General features: G+C 43.8%; 1 protein-coding gene and 1 long non-coding RNA gene across 2 annotated transcripts in view; one reads left to right on the top strand and one right to left on the bottom strand.

Moving 5' to 3' along the window:
- LOC100136404 (glutamate dehydrogenase, mitochondrial) overlaps positions 1-21,975 on the top strand; it is a 37,869-nt gene that overhangs the window by 12,843 nt on the left and 3,051 nt on the right. Inside the window, exons 4-11 of the mRNA XM_014179401.3 lie at positions 2,138-2,201; positions 7,104-7,198; positions 9,546-9,725; positions 18,889-19,026; positions 19,222-19,359; positions 19,483-19,563; positions 19,796-19,919; positions 21,808-21,899. Of these exons, the coding sequence (XP_014034876.1) occupies positions 2,138-2,201; positions 7,104-7,198; positions 9,546-9,725; positions 18,889-19,026; positions 19,222-19,359; positions 19,483-19,563; positions 19,796-19,919; positions 21,808-21,899 (912 nt within the window). The remainder of the gene's footprint in view (positions 1-2,137; positions 2,202-7,103; positions 7,199-9,545; positions 9,726-18,888; positions 19,027-19,221; positions 19,360-19,482; positions 19,564-19,795; positions 19,920-21,807; positions 21,900-21,975) is intronic.
- On the bottom strand, positions 20,225-21,810 carry LOC106589427 (uncharacterized). Its single transcript, XR_001324844.3, has 2 exons — positions 21,356-21,810; positions 20,225-21,209 (listed from the first exon to the last, which is right to left on the bottom strand). It is a non-coding gene; the product is annotated as an uncharacterized LOC106589427 (long non-coding RNA).

Raw genomic sequence — 21,975 nt, 5'->3', positions numbered from 1 at the left:
TTTATTTATATCCTTTGGAGTTAGGGTTGTTTGCTATGGCTTTCTGTTATAACATTATGTCATAGATAGATAGACTACATGACCAAAAGTATGTGGACTGCTCATCGAACATCTCATTCCAAAACCATGGGCATTAATATGGAGTTTGTCCCCCCTTTGCTACTATAACAGACTTTACTCTTCTGGGAAGGATTTCTACTAGATGTTGGAACATTGCTGCGGTGACTTGCTTCCATTCAGCCACAAGAGCATTAGTGAGGTTGGGCACTGATGTTCGGCGAATAGGCCTGGCTCAAAGTCGGCGTTCCAATTCATCCCAAAGGTGTTCGATGGGGTTAAGTTCAGGGCTCTGTGCAGGCCGATCAAGTTCTTCATCACCGATTTCGACAAACCATTTCTGTATGGACCTCGCTTTGTGCACAGGGCATTGTCATGCTGAAACAGGAAAGGGCCTTCCCCAAGTTGGAAGCATAGAATTTTCTAGAATGTCATTGTATGCCGTAACATTAAGATTTCCCTTCACTGGAACTAAGCGGCCTAGCCCGAACTATGAAAAACAGCCCCAGACCATCATTCTTCCTCCATCAAACTCGGTAGTGAGTGTTGCAACCGAGGACAGACAATTTGTACGCTCTAAGCGCTTCAGTACCCGGCGGTCCTGTTCTGTGAGCTTGTGTGGCCTACCGCTTCGCGGCGAGCCATTGTTACTCCTAGACGTTTCCACTTCACAATAACAGCACTTACAGTTGATCGGGGCAACTCTAGCAGGGCTGAAATTTGACGAACTGACTTGTTGGGAAGGTGGCATCCTATGTCGGTGCCACGTTGAAAGTCACTGAGCTCGTCAGTAAGGCCATTCTACTTCCAACGTACACTACCGTTCAAAAGTTTGGGGTCACTTAGAAATGTCCTTGTTTTTGAAAGAAAAGCACATTTTTTGTCCATTAAAATAACATCAAATTGATCAGAAATACAGTGTAGACATTGTTAATGTTGTAAATGACTATTGTAGCTGGAAACGGCTGATTTTTAATGGAATATCTACATAGGCGTACAGAGGCCCATTATCAGCAACCATCACTCCTGCGTTCCAATGGCACGTTGTGTTAGCTAATCCAAGTTTAGCATTTTAAAAGGTGAATTGATCATTAGAAAACCCTTTTGCAATTATGTTAGCACAGCTGAAAACTGTTGTGCAGATTTAAAGAAGCAATACAACTGGCCTTCTTTAGACTAGTTTGTGGGTTCGATTACATGCTCAAAATGGCCAGAAACAAATAACATTCTTCTGAATCTCATCAGTCTATTCTTGTTCTGAGAAATGAAGGCTATTCCATGCGAGAAATTGCCAAGAAACTGAAGATCTCGTACAACGCTGTGTACTACTCCCTTCACAGAACAGCGCAAACTGGCTCTAACCAGAATAGAAAGAGGAGTGGGAGGCCCCGGTACACAACTGAGCAAGAGGACAAGTACGTTAGCATGTCTAGTTTGCGAAACAGACGCCTCACAAGTCCTCAACTGGCAGTTTCATTAAATAGCACCCGTAAAACACCAGTCTCAACATCAACAGTGAAGATGCGACTCCATCTCAATTATTTAATCAAACAGCTCGCTTAAAGCATCAGACAAGCTCACTGCATATAGTTTATTTTGTTAAAACACACAAGGTGTGTCTGTAAAACAAACAAAAAATACACGTTAAGAACTTACAACCAATATCGGTCGACCACTATTTTTTGTCGGGGACAGCCACAGTGTCTACACTAGTATGCCCTTCAGCTGGCAGAGACAAAGGAAACCCTTCTCTCAACCCTCCCCTCCCCCTCTCTCTCCTTGTGCACACTGTGATCAATCAATTCTCTTTACTGCTCTCCCGTTTCTTTTTCTTGCTCTCTCTCTCCCTCTTTTTTTCCCCTCTCTCCATTGCGCTCTCTCCTCTCTCTACCTCTCCCTCATCTCAATTCAATTACATTCAAAGGGCCTTTATTGTTATGGGAAACGTGTTTACATTGCCATATCAAGTGAAATAAACAAACGTGAGAACACAAAACAATATTAACAAAAAACTATTAGAAATAAAAAGTTAACATTGCTCTCTCTCTCTCTCTCTCTCTCTCTCTCTCTCTCTCTCCAGGACAATGAGCTGGAGAAGATCACTAGGAGGTTTACCATTGAGCTGGCCAAGAAAGGCTTCATCGGTAAGCGTGACTGTGTGCCTCACACAGCCTTACGTAGCCAGTGATCCTGTATGCTAATGACTGTGACGTATTAACTCAAAACACATAGAGATGTCTCTCCCTTACATGTAATAATAGTGATGGGGTAGTAGACCCCTCTTCCAGTCAGTCAGCTCCTCCCCCTTCCTCCCCCCTCTGTCCTCCTGGTGTTGGGGCCCCGTGAACACATGAGAATGTCTCTCGCTACATACCACACCCTGTTTATACCACAGAGAGTCTGGTATTTAGACATGTCTCTCTCTCTGCCATCAGGGTATAGTGGGCATTCAGAAACATCCAGTCAGCCACTGTACAGTATTAAACATATATTAAGCATATACTGTAGAAACGAACTAGTTGGTGTATATTTAGAATATGTACAAATAGGGTTGCACATTTTGGGGAATATTCAGAGGTGGAAACTTTCTGTGGGAATTAACGGAATTATATGGGAATTAACGGAAATACACTGCTCAAAAAAATAAAGGGAACACTAAAATAACACATCCTAGATCTGAATGAATGAAATAATCTTATTAAATACTTTTTTCTTTACATAGTTGAATGTGCTGACAACAAAATCACACAAAAAGAATCAATGGAAATCCAATTTATCAACCCATGGAGGTCTGGATTTGGAGTCACACTCAAAATTAAAGTGGAAAACCACACTACAGGCTGATCCAACTTTGATGTAATGTCCTTAAAACAAGTCAAAATGAGGCTCAGTAGTGTGTGTGGCCTCCACGTGCCTGTATGACCTCCCTACAACGTTGGCATCCGCCAACTCCTGGACAGTCTGTGGTGCAACGTGGCGTTGGTGGATGGAGCGAGACATAATGTCCCAGATGTGCTCAATTGGATTCAGGTCTGGGGAACGGGCGGGCCAGTCCATAGCATCAATGCCTTCCTCTTGCAGGAACTGCTGACACACTCCAGCCACATGAGGTCTAGCATTGTCTTGCATTAGGAGGAACCCAGGGCCAACCACACCAGCATATGGTCTCACAAGGGGTCTGAGGATCTCATCTCGGTACCTAATGGCAGTCTGGCTACCTCTGGCGAGCACATGGAGGGCTGTGCGGCCTCCCAAAGAAATGCCACCCCACACCATGACTGACCCACCGCCAAACCGGTCATGCTGGAGGATGTTGCAGGCAGCAGAACGTTCTCCACGGCGTCTCCAGACTCTGTCACGTCTGTCACGTGCTCAGTGTGAACCTGCTTTCATCTGTGAAGAGCACAGGGCGCCAGTGGCGAATTTGCCAATCTTGGTGTTCTCTGTCAAATGCCAAACGTCCTGCACAGTGCTGGGCTGTAAGCACAACCCCCACCTGTGGACGTCGGGCCCTCATACCACCCTCATGGAGTCTGTTTCTGACCGTTTGAGCAGACACATGCACATTTGTGGCCTGCTGGAGGTCATTTTGCAGGGCTCTGGCAGTGCTCCTCCTGCTCCTCCTTGCACAAAGGCGGAGGTAGCGGTCCTGCTGCGGGGTTGTTGCCCTCCTACGGCCTCCTCCACGTCTCCTGATGTACTGACCTGTCTCCTGGTAGTGCCTCCATGCTCTGGACACTACGCTGACAGACACAGCAAACCTTCTTGCCACAGCTCGCATTGATGTGCCATCCTGGATGAGCTGCACTACCTGAGCCACTTGTGTGGGTTGTAGACTCTGTCTCATTCTACCACTAGAGTGAAAGCACCGCCAGCATTCAAAAGTGACCAAAACATCAGCCAGGAAGCATAGGAACTGAGAAGTGGTCTGTGGTTACCACCTGCAGAACCACTCCTTTATTGGGGGTGTCCTGCTAATTGCCTATAATTTCCACCTGTTGTCTATTCCATTTGCACAACAGCATGTGAAATGTATTGTCAATCAGTGTTGCTTCCTAAGTGGACAGTTTGATTTCACAGAAGTGTGATTGACTTGGAGTTACATTGTGTTGTTTAAGTGTTCCCTTTATTTTTTTGAGCAGTATATATGCAAATTATTATTAATACCATTTAAATGTAGATGTTTTTTGCATTGGATATATTTACCATATCATATGGAGACAGAAACATAAACCTTTTACCTTATTATAAGTAGACTTAATTGCAAATGATTAGGCAATTTAGTTTAATTGAACTTTAATTAAATGATTTGACACTTCACATGGGATGATCACCAATGATCCATCGCATCTCCCAAAAATGATTTCAACATACATCTGTAAAATGATATTCTAGAAACTAAAGCTTTGGTTGTCTTCCTCTCAGGCTTCCATGTCTTCTCTCTGGACCTCCTCAATGTCCACCTCTTGAACATCAGACTCTGAGGCCTCATCTTCACTGTCACTTTCTAACCTGGTTGAGGATGGCTCGTTGTCAGGTTCAAAAAGCCTCAAATTTGCATGGATGGCCACCAATTTTTCAACCCAAACAAGGACCAGTTGCGCTCTGAGGCGGCTGATGTTGGTGGGATTTGGAGGATAATGGAGGCAACAGGGGAAAGAGTCTCAGATCCTCAAAGTCCCTTCCACCAGGTGGCTGATGAGATATGTTGGCACGACTGCCATATTGCATCTCCATCCCAAAGCCCTTGCTTGGAAGTGTACTTCACCAGACTGCCAAGAACCTTGCCCTCATCCAGGCCAAGGTGGCGAGACACGGTAGTGATGACACCATAGGCCTTGTTGATCTCTGCACCAAACAGGATGCTCTTGCCAGTGTACTTGGGGTCCAACATGAACGCTGCAGCGTGTATTGGCTTCAGGCAGAAGTCTTCACGCTTTTTTATGTATTTCAGAACTGCAGTTTCCTCTGCTTGGAGCAACAGTGAAGTGGGCAGGGCAGTACAGATTTCTTCTCTTACATCTGCAAGCAGAGTCTGAACATCAGATAGGATGGCATTGTCTCCCTCAATACGTGCAATGGCTACTGCTATAGGTTTCAGGCTGCTTACCACTCTCCCAAAATATATAATCCAGGAGGGTCCTCTTGATGGGGCTGTCCATATCGGCAGACTGTGATATGGCCATTTCTTGGAGAGACTCCTTCCACTCCAGGAGACTGTCAAACATGATGACAGCACCACCCCAATGGGTGTTGCTGGGCAGCTTCAATGTGGTGCTCTTATTCTTCTCACTTTGCTTGGTGAGGTAAATTGCTGCTATATCTTGATGACCCTTCACATACCTAACCATTTCCTTGGCTCTCTTGTAGTGTATCCATTGTTTTCAGTGCCATGATGTCCTTGGGGAGCAGATTCAATGCATGAGCAGCACAGCCAATGGGTGTGATGTGAGGGTAGGACTCCTCCACTTTAGACCAAGAATCCTTCATCTTCACAGCATTGCCTGTTACCAGTGAAAATACCTTCTGTGGTCCAAGGTCATTGATGACTGCCTTCAGCTCATCTGCAATGTAGAGACCGGTGTGTCTGTTGTCACTTGTGTCTGTGCTCTTGTAGAATACTGGTTGAGGGGTGGAGATGATGAAGTTAATTATTCCTTGCCCACGAACATTTGACCACCCATCAGAGATGATTGTAATACAGTCTGCTTTCTCTATGATTTGCTTCACCTTCACTTGAACTCTGCATCGAGCAAATTAGTAGATTAAGCATGTCTGGTTGGAGGGGTGTATGCTGGGCGAAGAACATTCAGAAATCTCTTCCAATACACATTGCCTGTGAGCATCAGAGGTGAACCAGTTACATACACAGCTCGAGCAAGGCATTCATCAGCATTTCTCTGACTACGGTCCTCCATTGAGTCAAAAAAACGTCTGATTCCAGGAGGACCATGAGCTGTTGGTATCGATAAGGTGTCTGATTCAATTTTTTTTAACCTTGAATAGAAGTATCGGGACTTTTGTCAGAGGTTGCTTGTTATGAGCGCTGAGGGAAATTTATGCACTTGGCCAGATGATTCTGCATCTTTGTTGCATTCTTCACATATGAATTGGCACAGTATTTGCAAATGTACACAGCTTTTCCTTCTATATTAGCTGCAGTGAAATGTCTCCTCACCCGTGGCATTTTCCTGTAAAGATTAGAAAAAAATGAGTAAAAAAACAACAAATACAATTCCATGTACAGATAAATAGCTAAGCAGTTAGATTAAACAACTCCTTTGTAAGATGATAAATGTTTTAAAATGGAGCATGTATGGAAACAGGTGAATTAACACTCTTCAGTTAGCAAGCTAAAACCCACATGGTAGCAAAAACGAACTAGCAGAAATTGTTAGAAAGTTAGAAATGATTTAAACACACTTTGCTGTAGGCTACTATTTACTAGTTAACAAAAAAATTATGTATGTCATATAAAATATATTCACCCCATCCAGTATTGTAATCAAAACTTACCAGAAAGCATGTAGTCCTTGGCTCAGACAGTGTAGTAGTGTGGACTCAATAGCATCTCAATAGTGTGCAAGATCTTGAGAATCAGCTGTACATGTGATGGAAGAGTGCACTGCACATGCAGAAGGTTACATGCAGAGGGTTACTATTCCATTGAGTTGGGGATAGTTTAACCAAAATATGTCAGAAGACCTAGAATTGCCTTATGTGATTCCCACAAAAAAGGTTCACTGTTATAAGCTAACCTTTTTGATGAATTTAAGCAAAATTCCCCAAAATTCCAGAAATTTACCAGAAAGTTACCAACCCTTTGCAACCCTATGTTGCAAAGGGTTGCAAAGGGTTGGTAATGTATAGAGATGTATTAATACGTTTATCTCAAACATGTGTAGTGTGTGATGGTGTATGTTTGTGAGCAAAAAAAAGCTGTGTGTGTGTATGGGAGAGAAATATGTAGGGTGTGTACATGCTCCCCTTCCTCACATATACCTTCACTCCCCTTCCCCCTCCTCCCTTCCCCCTCCTCCTCTTAGGGCCAGGTATTGATGTGCCTGCTCCTGACATGAGCACCGGAGAGAGAGAGATGTCCTGGATCGCTGACACATACGCCAACACCATCGCACACACTGTGAGTTACCGACCAAAGTCATTATTGTGTAGTGTTTGGCCATTCATTCCCATACTGAGCTCAGAGTAACCTGTGACCCTGTGGCCAGTCAGTGCCTCACAGTGTGGTGTGTGTACAGCCCTAATGCCAGGCTGGATACTGGCAGAGGGTTACATATTCCCTACTGAGAGGTGAAAATAGGTACAGGGCATATGTGGTCACTCTTTCTCTGTCTGTATCCCTCTCTCTCTTTTTATCCCTCCAGTTCTCCTTCCACTATAGTAGTAAAGACCCTTAGTTGTAGTTGGCAGGGTGTTTAAAGGGAGACGGATTACAACTCACAGGCCTTCTGTGCGTTCCATCTACAAATTACATAGCATTAAAAAAAACTGCTCATTATGTGATTAGCGAATCCTCACAGAGGCCGATCCCCTCGAACACTCCATATACAGTGCCTTGGGAAAGTATTCAGACCCTTTGACTTTTTCCATAGTTTGTTACGTTACAGCCTTATTCTAAAATGTATCACATTGTTTTTATCCCCTCATCAATCTACACACAATACCCCATAACGACAGAACAAAAACAGGTTTTTATACATTTTTGCTTATATATATATATATATATATATATACACACAAAATAATATCACATTTACATAAATATTTAGACCCTTTACGCAGTACTTTGTTGAAGCACCTTTGGCAGCGATTACAGCCTCAAGTTTTCTTGGGTATGACGCTACAAGCTTGGCACACCTGTATTTGGGGAGTTTCTCCCATTCTTCTCTGTAGATCCTCTCAAGCTCTGTCAGGTTGAATGGGGAGCATTACTGCACAGCTATTTTCAGGTCTCTCCAGAGATGTTCGATCGGGTTCAAGTCCGGGCTCTGGCTGGGCCACTCAAGGACATTCAGAGACTTGTCCCGAAGCCACTACTGCGTTGTCTTAGGGTCGTTGTCCTGTTGGAAGGTGAACCTTCACCCCAGTCAGGTCCTGAGTGTTCTGGAGAAGGTTTTCATTAAGGATCTCTCTGTACTTTGCTCCGTTCAACTTTCCCTCGAACCTGACTAGTCTCCCAGCCCCTGAAAAACATCCCCTCAGCATGATGCTGCCACCACCATGCTTCACCGTAGGGATGGTGCCAGGTTTCCTACAGACGTGAGTTCAATCTTGGTTTTGTCAGACCAGAAAATATGGTTTCTCATTGTCTGAGAGTCTTTAGGTGCCTTTTGTCAAACTCCAAGCGGGCTGTCATGTGACTTTTATTGAGGAGTGGCTTTCGTCTGGCCACTCGGGTTCTTGGTCAGCTCCCTGACTAAGGCCCTTCTCCCCCGATTGCTCAGTTTGGCCGGGCGGCCAGAGCTAGGAAGAGTCTTTATGGTTCCAAACTTCTTCCATTTAAGAATGATGGAGGGCCACTGTGTTCTTGGGGATCTTCAATATTGCAGAATTATTTTGGTACCCTTCCCCAGATCTGTGCAATGCTGTTTCGTAGCTCTACAGACAATTCCTTTGACCTCATGGTTTAGTTTTTGCTCTGACATGCACTGCTAACTGTGGGACCTTATATAGACAGGTGTGTCCCTTTCCAATTAATTTTTTATTTAATTAGGCATGTCAGTTAAGAACAAATTCTTATTTACAATGACGGCTAAACCCTAACCCGGACGTGCGCCGCCCTATGGGACTCCTAATCACGGACGGTTGTGATACAGCCTGGAATTGAACCAGGGTCTGTAGTGATGCCTCAATCACAGAGATGCAGTGCCTTAGACCGCTGCGCCACTCGGGAGCCCAAATCATGTCCAATCAATTGAATTTACCACAGGTGGACTTCAATTAAGTTGTAGTATTTATCTCATGGATAATCAATGGAAACAGGATTCACCTGAGCTCAATTTTGAGTCTCATAGCAAAGGGTCTAAATACTTATGTGAATAAGGTATTTCCGTTTTTTATTTTTAATACATTTTCAAAAATGTCTAAATACCTGTTTTAGAATAAGCCTGTAACGTAACAAAATGTGGAAAAAGTCAATGGGTCTGAATACTTTCCGAAGGCACCGTACTAAAGTAACTGTGCTGCATATCTGGCCACAGGTCAGTATGGGTACTATAGTTCTGTAGTTTTACCCCCAGAGCAGTGTGGGTACTGAAGTTCTGTAGTCTGGTCCACAGGGCAGTATGGGTATTGTGGTTCAGTAGTCTGGCCCCAGGGTAGTATGGGTACTCTCATAATTATGCTAAGGTTCTATTTGACAAGTCTGACAAACTGCCAACAGATGTAATCCAATTAAACGTATGCTCTAATGTGTGTGTCTCTGTGTGTGTGTGTGTGTGTCTCTGGGAATGTCTATGTGTGTGCAGGACATCAACGCCCACGCATGTGTGACAGGGAAGCCCATCAGCCAGGGCGGTATCCACGGTCGTATCTCAGCCACCGGTCGCGGAGTGTTCCACGGCATTGAGAACTTCATCAACGAGGCTTCCTACATGAGCATGCTGGGCCTGACCCCCGGCTTCCAGGACAAGACCTTCATCATCCAGGTACACACACCGACACACACACACACACACACATACGTGCACGCATATGCACACTACACGCACATACTTTATTTAGACGCCAAACCCACCACTGTGGTGCATGGCCAAAGAGCTCTATTTTCATGTCATCTGACCATAGGACGGGCTCCAAACCAAGTGCCAATGCTGTTTAGCAAACTCCATGCATTTACATTTGCTGGATTACATGAAAATGGAGGTCTTTGGCCACGCATGCCAGTGGTGGGTTTGGCGTCTAAATAAGGATGCATATGCAGAAAACAACCCCATACCGACACTCTTAGAATTAGTGGTGACTCGAGGAACCCTGGAGATCCTCAAGGAACCCCTGGAGTTCCTCATGGAACCATTGTTAGTCAGTGGTTCATATTTGCACCTTGGGTTTGTTGAGGGGTTCTTGGAGGAATCTTGAATGGTTTGAGGTAGCAATGGGTTCTAGAAGGAACCCTGGAGTGAAGGCATGGTTTAGTAGGGGCTTGGCTTTTTTTTGACCACCCGCTAGAGTAAATGTAATTCCGGTAATCTGTTCTGTTGTCTTGTCATCTAGATGTTAAGGTTGAACACTGACAGTTTAGTAGCTTCAATGAGCTAACAGAGGTGTATGAGTTTCTCAAATCCCAAATTTGGAATAGTTGCCACTTTATTACTATGTAATCAGCAATATTATTAATATTGTAGTAGAATATGTAATATGTATAAATATTCAAGGAACGTTTTAGGTAGCAGTGTACAAACTTAACATGATGAACAGGAATTATATTTACGCTAACAGGTGTCCAGAAATAACTACCTGAAAGACACGCCTCCAATCTCATAGGCTGCCACCTCCTATATTATTAAAAAGGTTCAAAATGTAACCCCTTCCATCCAAAAAAGATTCCAGTTTGAACCTTTGCGAGGGGTGCCGTGAAGACCATTTCAGAGGGGTTCCTTGAGGAACCTTTTTCAACTGGAAAGGTTCCGCCGGGGTGGCAACCCAAAAAGGTTCTTCCAGGCACCTTTACTTCTAAACGTGTACACTAAAATATAGTGGTGAATCTTTGATGTTATGAGGCTATTTTGCTAAATGTATTTGTGTGCTCTAAATATCATCATATGTACGTACTCCTTGTATAAAAATGTCAGCGTTAGAGCCGTGAACTAATACTAATAAAACATTTTAATTTTTTTATTTCACCTTTGTTTAACCAGGTAGGCCAGTTCAGAACAAGTTCTCATTTACAACTGCGACCTGGCCAAGATAAAGCAAAGCAGTGTGACAAAAAACAACAACACAGAGTTACACATGGGATAAACAAAAGTACAGTCAATAACACAATAGAAATATCTGTATACAGTGTGAGCAAATGAAGTAAGCAATAAATATAGTAGCGAAGTAATTACAATTTCACAAATTAACACTGGAGTGATAGATGTGCAGATGATGATGTGCAAGTAGAAATACTAGTGTGCAAAAGACCAAAAAAAGTAAATAAAAACAATATGGGGATGAGGTAGGTAGTTGGATGGGCTGTATACAGCTGCAGCGATCGGTAAGCTGCTCAGATAGCTGATTCTTAAAGTTCGTGAGGGAGATATAAGTCTCCAACTTCAGCAATTTTTGCAATTTGTTCCAGTTATTGGCAGCAGAGAACTGGAAGGACAGGTGGCCAAAGTAGGTGTTGACTTTGGGGATGACCAGTGCGATATACCTGCTGGAGTGCGTGCTACGGGTGGGTGTTGTTATGGTGACCAGTGAGTTGAGATAAGGCGGAGCTTTACCTAGCAAAGACTTAAAGATGACCTGGAGCCAGTGGGTTTGGCGACGAATATGTAGCGAGGGCCAGCCGACGAGAGCATACAGGTCGCAGTGGTGGGTGATATATGGGGCTTTGGTGACAAAACGGATGGCACTGCGATAGACTGCATCCAGGTTGCTGAGTAGAGTGTTGGAGGCTATTTTGTTAATGACATCGCCGAAGTCGAGGATCGGTAGGATAGTCAGTTTTACGAGGGTATGTTTGGCAGTGTGAGTGAAGGAGGCTTTGTTGTGAAATAGGGAGCCGATTCTAGATTTCATTTTGGATTGGAGATGCTTGACATGAGTCTGGAAGGAGAGTTTACAGTCTAGCCCGACACCTAGGTAATTGTAGTTGTCCACATATTCTAAGTCAGAACTGTCCAGAGTAATGATGCTAGTCGGGCGGGCAGGTGCAGGCAGCGATCGGTTGAAGAGCATGCATTTAGTTTTACTAGCATTTAAGAGCAGTTGGAGGCCACGGAAGGAGTGTTGTATGGCATTGAAGCTCATTTGAAGGTTTGTTAACACAGTGTCCAAAGAAGGGCCAGATGTATACAGAATGGTATCGTCTGCGTAAAGATGGATCAAGGAATCACCAGCAGCAAGAGCGACATCATTTGATATATACAGAGAAAACAGTCGGCCCGAGAATTGAACCCTGTGGTACCCCCATAGAGACTGCCAGAGTCCAGACAACAGGCCCTCCGATTTGACACACTGAACTCTATCTGAGAAGTAGTTGGTGAACCAGGCGAGGCAGTCATTTGAGAAACCAAGGCTGTTGAGTCTGCCGATAAGTATACGGTGATTGACAGTGTCGAAAGCCTTGGCCAGGTCGATGAAGTCGGCTGCACAGTACTGTCTTTTATCGATGGCGGTTGGGATATCATTTAGTACCTTGAGCGTGGCTTAGGTGCACCCGTGACCAGCTCGGAAACCGGATTGCACAGCGGAGAAGGTACGGTGGGATTCGAAATGGTCAGTGATCTGTTTTGTTAACTTGGCTTTCGAAGACTTTAGAAAGGCAGAGTAGGATGGATATAGGTCTGTAACAGTTTCGGTCTAGAGTGTCACCCCCTTTGAAGAGGGGGATGACCGTGGCAGCTTTCCAATCTTTAGGAATCTCGGACGATACGAAAGAGGTTGAACAGACTAGTAATAGGGGTTGCAGCAATGGCGGAGGATCATTTTAGAAAGAGAGGGTCCAGATTGTCTAGCCCAGATGATTTGTACGGGTCCAGGTTTTGCAGCGCTTTTAGAACATCTGCTATCTGGATTTGGGTGAAGAAGAAGCTGGGAGGCTTGGGCAAGTAGCTGCGGGGGACGCGGAGCTGTTGGCCGGGGTTGGGGTAGCCAGGAGGAAAGCATGGCCAGCCGTAGAGAAATGCTTATTGAAATTCTTGATTATCTTGGATTTATCAGTGGTGACAGTGTTTCCTAGCCTCAGAGTGGGCAGCTGGGAGAAGGTGCTCTTATTCGCCATGGATTTTAGTGTCCCAGAACTTTTTGGAGATAGAGCTACAGGATGCAAATTTCTGTTTGAAAAAGCTAGCATTTGCTTTCCTAGCTGACTGTGTGAATTGGTTTCTGACTTCCCTGAAAAGTTGCATATCGCGGGGACTATTCGATGCTAGTGCAGTACGCCACTGGATGTAAACTGTATCACTCAGTATTTTGTGGCACTTTGCTGATTCTTGATGTTTAGTTGTAGAACTGTTTTACTTTTTACTGTTGTACTTAAATGATTTCTTTTAACATACATTCGTTAAAAGACTCTTGATTATACACTACCGTTCAAAAGTTTGGGATCAGTTAGAAATGTCCTTGTTTTTGAAAGAAAAGCGCATTTTCTCTCCATTAAAATATCATCAAATTGATCAGAAATACAGTGTAGACATTGTTAATGTTGTAAATGACTATTGTAGCTGGAAACGGCAGATTTTTAATGGAATATCTACATAGGCATACAGAGGCCCATTATCAGCAACCATCACTCCTGTGTTCCAATGGCACGTTGTGTTAGCTAATCCAAGTTTAGCATTGACATTTTCTTTTTTACCTTTATTTAAAAGGCTAATTGATCGTCAGAATACCCTTTGCAATTATGTTAGCACAGCTGAAAACGGTTGTGCTGATTAAAGATAAAACTGGCCTTCTTTAGACTAGTTAAGTATCTGGAGCATCTGGAGCATGGTTCGATTACAGACTCAAAATGACCAGAAACAAAGAACTTAATTCTGAATCTCGTCAGTCTATTCTTGTTTTGAGAAATGAAGGCTATTCCATGCGAGTTATTGCCAAGAATCTGAAGATCTCGTACAACGTTGTGTGCTACTCCCTCACAGAACAGCACAAACTGGCTCTAACCAGAATAGAAGGAGGAGTGGGAGGCCCCGGTACACAAATGAGCAAGAGGACAGGTACATTAGTGTATAGTTTGAGAAACAGACGCCTCACATATCCTCAACTGGCAGCTTCATTAAATAGTACCCGCAAAACACCAGTCTCACCATCAACAGTGAAGAGGCGACTCCGGGATGCTGGCCATCTAGGCAGAGTTGCAAAGAAAAAGCCATATCTCAGACTGGCCAATAAAAATTAAATATTAAGATGGGAAAAGAACACAGACACTGGACAGAGGAAGATTGGAAAAAAGTGTTATGGACAGACAAATCTAAGTTTGAGGTGTTCGGATCAAAAAGAAGGACATTCGTGAGACGTAGAAAAAATTAAAAGATGCTGGAGGAGTGCTTGACGCCATCTGTCAAGCATGGTGGAGGCAATGTGATGGTCTGGGGGTGCTTTGATGATGGTAAAGTGGGGGATTTGTACAGGGTAAAAGGGATCTTGAAGAAGGAAGGCTATCGCTCCATTTTACAACGCCATGCCATACCCTGTGGATGGACCTTAATTGGAGCCAATTTCCTCCTACAACAAGACAATGACCCAAAGCACAGCTCCAAACTATGCAATAAATATTTAGGGAAGAAGCGGTCATCTGGTATTCTGTCTATAATTGAGTGGCCAGCACAGTCACCGGATCTCAACCCTATTGAGCAGTTCTGGGAGCAGCTTGACCGTATGGTATGTAATAAGTGCCCATCAGGCCAATCCAATTTGTGCGAGGTGCTTCAGGAAGCATGTGGTGAAATCTCTTCAGATTACCTCAACAAATTGACAACTAGAATGCCAAAGATCTGCAAGTGTCACGTTCGCTATCTTCAAATTCCCTGTCGTAAATTAACCAAGGCGTAGCGTGCCGGTAATTCCACATTCTTTTATTGAAGTGAAACTGAACAACAACAAAAAAACAGGTAAACCGAATCGAACGTGACGCAACTGAGGCGCACACAAAACACACACAGAAAATAATAATTACCCAAAAATACAGGTGGGGAAAAGGCTGCCTAAGTGTGATTACCAATCAGAGACAACGATAGACAGCTGCCTCTGATTAGGAACCATACTCGACCAAACACAAAGAAATACATGACATAGAATGCCCTCCCCACATCACACCCTGACCTAACCAAAATAGAGGAAATAAAACGTCTCTCTCAGGTCAGGGCGTGACAGCAAGGCTGTAATTGCTGCAAATGGAAAGCAAAGTTTGAAGGACACAATTATTATTTCAATTAAAAATCATTATTTATAACCTTGTCAACATCTTGACTATATTTCCTATTCATTTTGCAACTCATTTCATGTATGTTTTCATGGAAAACAAGGACATTTTTAAGTGTTCCCAAGCTTTTGAACGGTAATGTATACAGTACCAGTCAAACGTTTGGAAACCTACTCATTCAAGGGTTTTTCTTTATTTTTACTATTTTCTACATTGTAGAATAATAGTGTAGACATCAAAACTACGGAATAACACATATAGAAGCATGTAGTAACCAAATAAGTGTAACACAAATAAAAATATATTTTATATTTGAGATTCTTCAAAGTAGCTACCCTTTGCGTTGATGACAGCTTTGCACACTCTTGGCATTCTCTCAACCAGCTTCATGAGGTAGTCACCTGGAATGCATTTCCATTAACAGGTGTGCCTTGTTAAACACATTTGTGTGTGTGTGTGTATATATATATATATATATATATATATATATATATATATATTTAAATATATTTAAGTCAATTGAATTTAGCAATATACCACATTACTTCTTACTAGTAACACAGCATTTGGAAAGTATTCAGACCCCTTGACTTTCTGCATTTTGTTACGTTACAGCCTTATTGTAAAATCTAATTGTAGGAAGCTTGTGGAAGGCTATCTGAAACGTTTGACCCAAGTTAAACATTTTAAAGGCAATGCTACCAAATACTAATTGAGTGTATGTGAACTTCTGACCCTCTGGGAATGTGATGAAAGAAATAAAAGCTGAAATAAATCATTCTCTCTACTATTATTCTAACATTTCGCATTCTTAAAATAAAGTGGTGATCCTAACTGAACTAAGACAGGGAATTTTTACTAGGATTAAATGTCAGGAATTGTGAAAAACTGAGTTGAAATGTATTTAGCTAAGGTGTATGTAACCTTCCAACTTCAACTGTAGGTATTCCTCTTGTCCAGATGGGATAGGGCAGTATGATGGCGATTGCATCGTCTGTGGACCTGTTGGGGCGGTATGCAAACTGAAGTGGGTCTAGGGTGGCAGGTACAGTGGAGTTGATATGATCCTTGACTAGTCTCTCAAAGCACTTCATGATGACAGAAGTGAGTGCTATGGGGCGGTAGTCATTTAGTTCAGTTATCTTTGCCTTCTTGGGAATAGGAACAATGGTGGCCATCTTGCAGCATGTGGGGACAGCAGACTGGGATAGGGAGCGATTGAGTATGTCCGTAAACACACCAGCCAGCTGGTCTGCGCATGCTCTGAGGACGCGGCTAGGGATGTCGTCTGGGCCAGCAGTCTTGTGAGGGTTAACACATTTAAATGTCTTCCTCACGTCGGCTACGGAGAAGGAGAGGGGGGTTGCAGTCCTTGTTAGTGGGCCGTGACGGTTGCACTGTATTATCCTCAAAGCGGGCGAAGAAGGTGTTTAGTTTGTCTGTAAACGAGATGTCGGTGTCCGTGACGTGGCTGGTTTTCTTTTTGTTGTCCGTCATTTCCTGTAGACCCTGCCACAAACGTCTCGTGTCTGAGCCGTTGAATTGTGACTCCACTTTGTCCCTATACCGACATTTCGCTTGTTTGATTGCCTTGCGGAGGGAATAACTACACTGTTTATATTCAGCCATATTCCCATACCTCTTTCCATGGTTAAATGCATTGGTTCGCACTTTCAGTTTTGCGCAAATGCCGCCATCCATCCATGGTTTCTGGTTAGGGTAGGTTTTAATAGTCACAGTGGGTACAACATCTCCAATGCACTTCCTTATAAACTCACTCACCGAGTCAGCGTATAGATAGGTCGATGTTATTCTCTGAGGCTTCCCGGAACATTTCCCAGTTCACGTGATCAAAACAATTTTGAAGCGTGGATTATGATTGGTCTGTCACGAGCGTCGTATTGAATAGACCAAGGTGCAGCGTGGATAGTGCTCATTCTTAATTCTTTAATGAATAACACTTTACAAAATAACAAAACGACCAACAGTTCCGTCAGGTACAACAACTAAACGGAAAATAACCACCCACAAAACCCAAAGGAAAACAGGCTGCCTAAGTATGGCTTCCAATCAGAGACAACGAAAGACACCTGCCTCTGATTGGAAACCATACTCGGCCACACATGGAAAACAAAACATAGAAATAGAAAACTACAACAAATTTCCCCTAGTATGCATCGCAAATGTTCGAGTAGCAGTGATTGAGTGTATTGCCCGCACGAGTGCTGCAATCAATATGCTGATAGAATTTAGGTAGCCTTGTTCTCAAATGAGCTTTGTTAAAATCCCCAGCTACAATAAATGCAGTCTCAGGATATATGGTTTCCAGTTTACATAGAGTCCAGTGAAGTTCCTTAAGGGCTGTCGTGGTGTCTGTCTGCTTGAGGGTGTATATACACAGCTGTGACAATAACTGACGAGAATTCTGGCATTTGATTGTAAGGAATTCTACGTCGGGTGAGCAGAAGGACTTGAGTTCCTGTATGATGTTATGATTACACCATGAGTGGTTAATCATGAAGCATACACCCCGCCTTTCTTCTTCCCAGAGAGGTGTTTATCTCTTTCGGAGCGACACATGGAGAAGCCCGGACCTGACTGTACACACACACACACGCAGACGTGCACACACACACACACATGCAGACACACACGCACTTGCAGGCCCCATGGCCTTGGCCTCCTTCCTGGAAGCCTGTCTATAATTACCACCCTTTCCCTGTAATGAGCTGCGAAGGGTGTACGACAAGGTATGTGTTTGTGTGTAGGTCACTCAGTGTAAGGGTGAATGTACTACAGATTAAGATAGGATGAAAGTTAATGGCAACAGCAGTAGAGATCTGTTGATATACTCGCATCTCGCCTTGGTGCCTGATGTACAGACCGACTGACTAAACAGAGAGAGGTTGGAGGTGAGGAATGTCTGTTTGTGTGTAGGGGTTGTAGGGAGAGGGGTGAGGTGGAGAGAGCTCACCCTGTGCCCTGCCGATCTGCTGTGTGTGTGTGTGTGTGTGTGTGTGTGTGTGTGTGTGTGTGTGTGTGTGTGTGTGTGTGTGTGTGTGTGTGTGTGTGTGTGTGTGTGTGGCGTGCGTGCGTGCGTGCGTGCGTGCGTGCGTGCGTGCGTGCGTGCGTGCGTGCGTGCGTGCGTGTGTGTGTGTTTTTAGGGATAATCGCCACGTGATTCGATTTTCTTGGAGATTTAGTGAGTACGCAGATCTGTGATGTCATCATGTATCTAGCAGATGACAGAGAGAGTTGAGGAAAGGAGTGGTCAGATTTATGCTGCAACAAAGGAGCGGATAACGGAGAGAGACGGAAGTGAGGATAATGGAGAGATAGACGGAGGAAAGGAGCTGATCTCTGAGTATTTATAGACGTCGGCCACTGCTGCTGTGGACACACACTCCTCTCAACTACAGTATCTATTGTGCAGGGCTTATAGCAGCGTTATATACTCATCATAGTTAAAGCCACATTTCCCAGTTGTACCAGGTTTGGATAATATTTGATATTACCTGGTTTCAGTCCTCTCTCTCTCTCTGCTTATTTGCTGTTTCAGTTTATTAGCTAGTAATCTGTGGCTGTGGCTTCTGCAGTGACAGAGGGGGGCCACATGGGGGCGCTCGTGTCACGTGTCTGTAGTGGAGCTGAGATCAGGCCTGGTCGGGTGTTTCTGCGCAGGTGGTGGTAGTGATGACGACATAATAATAATGATCTCCCTCCCTTTCTGTCTTCATCAGGGCTTTGGTAATGTGGGTCTCCACTCCATGCGGTACCTCCACAGGTACGGTGCTAAGTGTGTCGGCATCGCTGAGTATGACGGCAGCATATACAACCCAGAGGGCATTGACCCCAAGCAGCTGGAGGACTACAAACTGGTAAAAATACTCTCTTACTCTCCTGCATTCTCTCTCTCTCTCTCTCTCTCTCTCTCTCTCTCTCTCTCTCTTCTTCTATCCGTCTACCCCCCTTCCTCTCTCTTCCTCCCTCTCTTGCTCTGAATATGAGCTGGCCAAGAAAGGCTTCCTCTCTCTCTCTCGTACTTACCTGTGTCTGTACATGTCTGTGCGCAGCAACATGGTACGATCGTAGGTTTCCCCGGGGCTCAGCCATACGAGGGCAGCCTCCTGGAAGCGCAGTGTCACATCCTGATCCCTGCCGCCAGCGAGAAGCAGCTCACACGCAACAATGCCCACAGAATCAAGGCCAAGGTACTACATTACAGACAACACCCCTATCTAAACTACACTATGCACAATACCCTATTTTCCTCTCAAGTTTAAACTACACTACACACAGTCCTCTGCTCTAGCCAGTGTTGTTGTTTGTTCTAGATCATTGCTGAGGGAGCCAATGGCCCAACCACACCCGACGCTGACAAGATCTTCCTAGAGAACAAAGTCATGGTCATCCCTGTAAGAACACACACACACACACACACACACACACACACACACACACACACACACACACACACACACACCGACATGAATAAAGCACACATTTGCATGTTAGGGCCGTCATGCACACATTCACAGTGTCTGCAGTTCTCTCATTAACCAATCAAGAAGCTGAAGACTCACTCAATAATCCCAGACAGAGACATTTAGCTGTTTACCCTCCTGTGTGTGTTTCTCCCTCCCCCAGGACATGTACCTGAATGCCGGTGGTGTGACAGTGTCCTACTTTGAGTGGCTCAAGAACCTGAACCATGTCAGCTATGGACGTCTCACCTTCAAATACGAGAGAGACTCCAACTACCATCTCCTCAGTAAGTCCTGACCTCTTACCTCTGACCCACAACCTCTCACTTTCCAATACAAGAAAGATTCCCACTACCACCTATATATATTTTTTTATTTTATTTATTTAACTAGGCAAGTCAGTTAAAAACAAATTCTTATTTATAATGACAGCCTAGGAACAGTGGGTTAACTGCTTTGTTCATGTGCAGAACGACAGATTTTTACCTTGTCAGCTCGGGGATTCGATCTAGCAACCTTTCGGTTACTTGCCCAACACTCTAACCACTAGGCTACCTGCCACCCCGGTATATAGTACATCCTGACTCCTGACACTTGTTAAATCAAACTTTATTAGAATTGCATTTAAAAAATCTTGATACATTTTAGAGCGCACATTTTGAAACAAAATATAACACATATTGCTGGGGAAATTCACAGGGACCACCACCTTTTGCTTTAAGCGCCTTTATCATTGGGAAAGTGCTAAACTATAACCAAAGCGAGATCATGATGATTGTGAGCACTTACGAATGCATTTTTCATACAAGCTCAATTAAAAACACAAACATTAAAAGGTAGAAGATACAACATTAAAATAATAAGGTGAGAGGAACAGCAAGCTATAGCATAATTGTTCATCAAATTATACATCCTGTAAAATAATGTTTCTGTTCTGATCTGCCCTGGAATGTTCAGTGCTACCCCTTACCTCCTCCCACCTCTTCCTTTATTTCCCCCTTTATGTCTTCCTTTTTTATGTCCTCGCTCTCTCTTTTCCTCTGCTCTCCTCTTTCCTCCTCCTTCTCCCCAATGCCTAGCTCTGCCATTTTCTCCTCGACAGGCTCACTCGCCTCGACATGCTCTGTCTTCTCGACGCTCTTGACACTCTTTCTCACTCTCTCGCGCAGGGCTGGGAAATCATTTGGGAATATCTTTAACGTCTCACTATTACCCTGCACCATGATTGTCCCAGTAGTATCATACACATTTATAGTGCCTGCCTTCGTTTTCAGTTGTTTGCCATCTTGAATTTTTCCCCACTGTTTTCCCTCAGGATAGTGTTTCAGTATTTCCTCTTCCCATGTAGGACAATTTGTTGTGTAGAAAATGAGGTTGCACGGAGCCATTTTTTTTTCATCACGATATAAAGTCTCTGGATTTTCCTGCAGAAATCTTTTTTTATATGTTTTCTTTTGTTTTTCATCTGTCATCCCCTCAGGGTAGGATGTGAGGGGGGGCAAATTGTTCAGTTGTTTTTCCTCTGCCATTTCTAGATGTGGCAACTAGATTTCCTTTGGCTGTTTGTTTACTACCACCTGTAATAAAGATGAATGTTAATGTATTTATTATCTAGGTCACTCATTAAGAACATATTCTCTTTAAAAAATAGCCCCGGTTAAATATTAGGAGCAGGGCCCTATCTTTCCTTGACTAATGTTGGAAGTCTTTAATCTGTACTCACTCTGGAGCTATGTGTCCGCTTTCTGATCTCGTCTGTCTGTAGAAGATCTGTGTTCGTTCAGTTCTGAAGCCTTTTCCTCTTCCTTTAACAACCTTGGTGTAGCAGGAGATACAGTACTGTGGTCCTCTCTTGGAAATTGTCTCCGTGTTTTCAGAGTTGTAAGGACAACTGAAAAAATGACCGATTATTTCCATTGGTCACTCCCGTATATAACGTAGGTTAAGGTGACATGCCAGATAGAATGACAGATAGATAGCCTTTCTGATGTTGAGGTCTCGACTGAATGAAAACGATATCTGAAATGTGTGAGTGAACCCAAATGAAACTTCAGGGATGAATGTTGATCGACTGGATATACTTGAAAATACGATGGTTGCCAATGATCAGGTTACATTGCTACATTGCCATCTAACTATTTCTGTCTCTATCCCCACTCTCTTCATCTCTCTCAGTGTCCGTTCAGGAGAGTTTGGAGAGGAAGTTTGGAAAGCAGGGAGGACCGATCCCTGTTGTCCCAACCGCTGACTTCCAGGCCAGAGTCGCTGTGAGTACACACACACACACACACACACACACACACACAACTTATCTGGTGTGGAAATGATGAAGTGTGTTGGCAG

Source organism: Salmo salar, chromosome 28, assembly GCF_965601325.2.
Source record: "Salmo salar chromosome 28, fSalSal1, whole genome shotgun sequence".
NCBI lineage: Eukaryota > Metazoa > Chordata > Actinopteri > Salmoniformes > Salmonidae > Salmo > Salmo salar.
The sequence above is the reverse complement of the archived record's forward strand: the minus strand, read 5'-3'. Positions and strand labels throughout refer to the sequence as shown.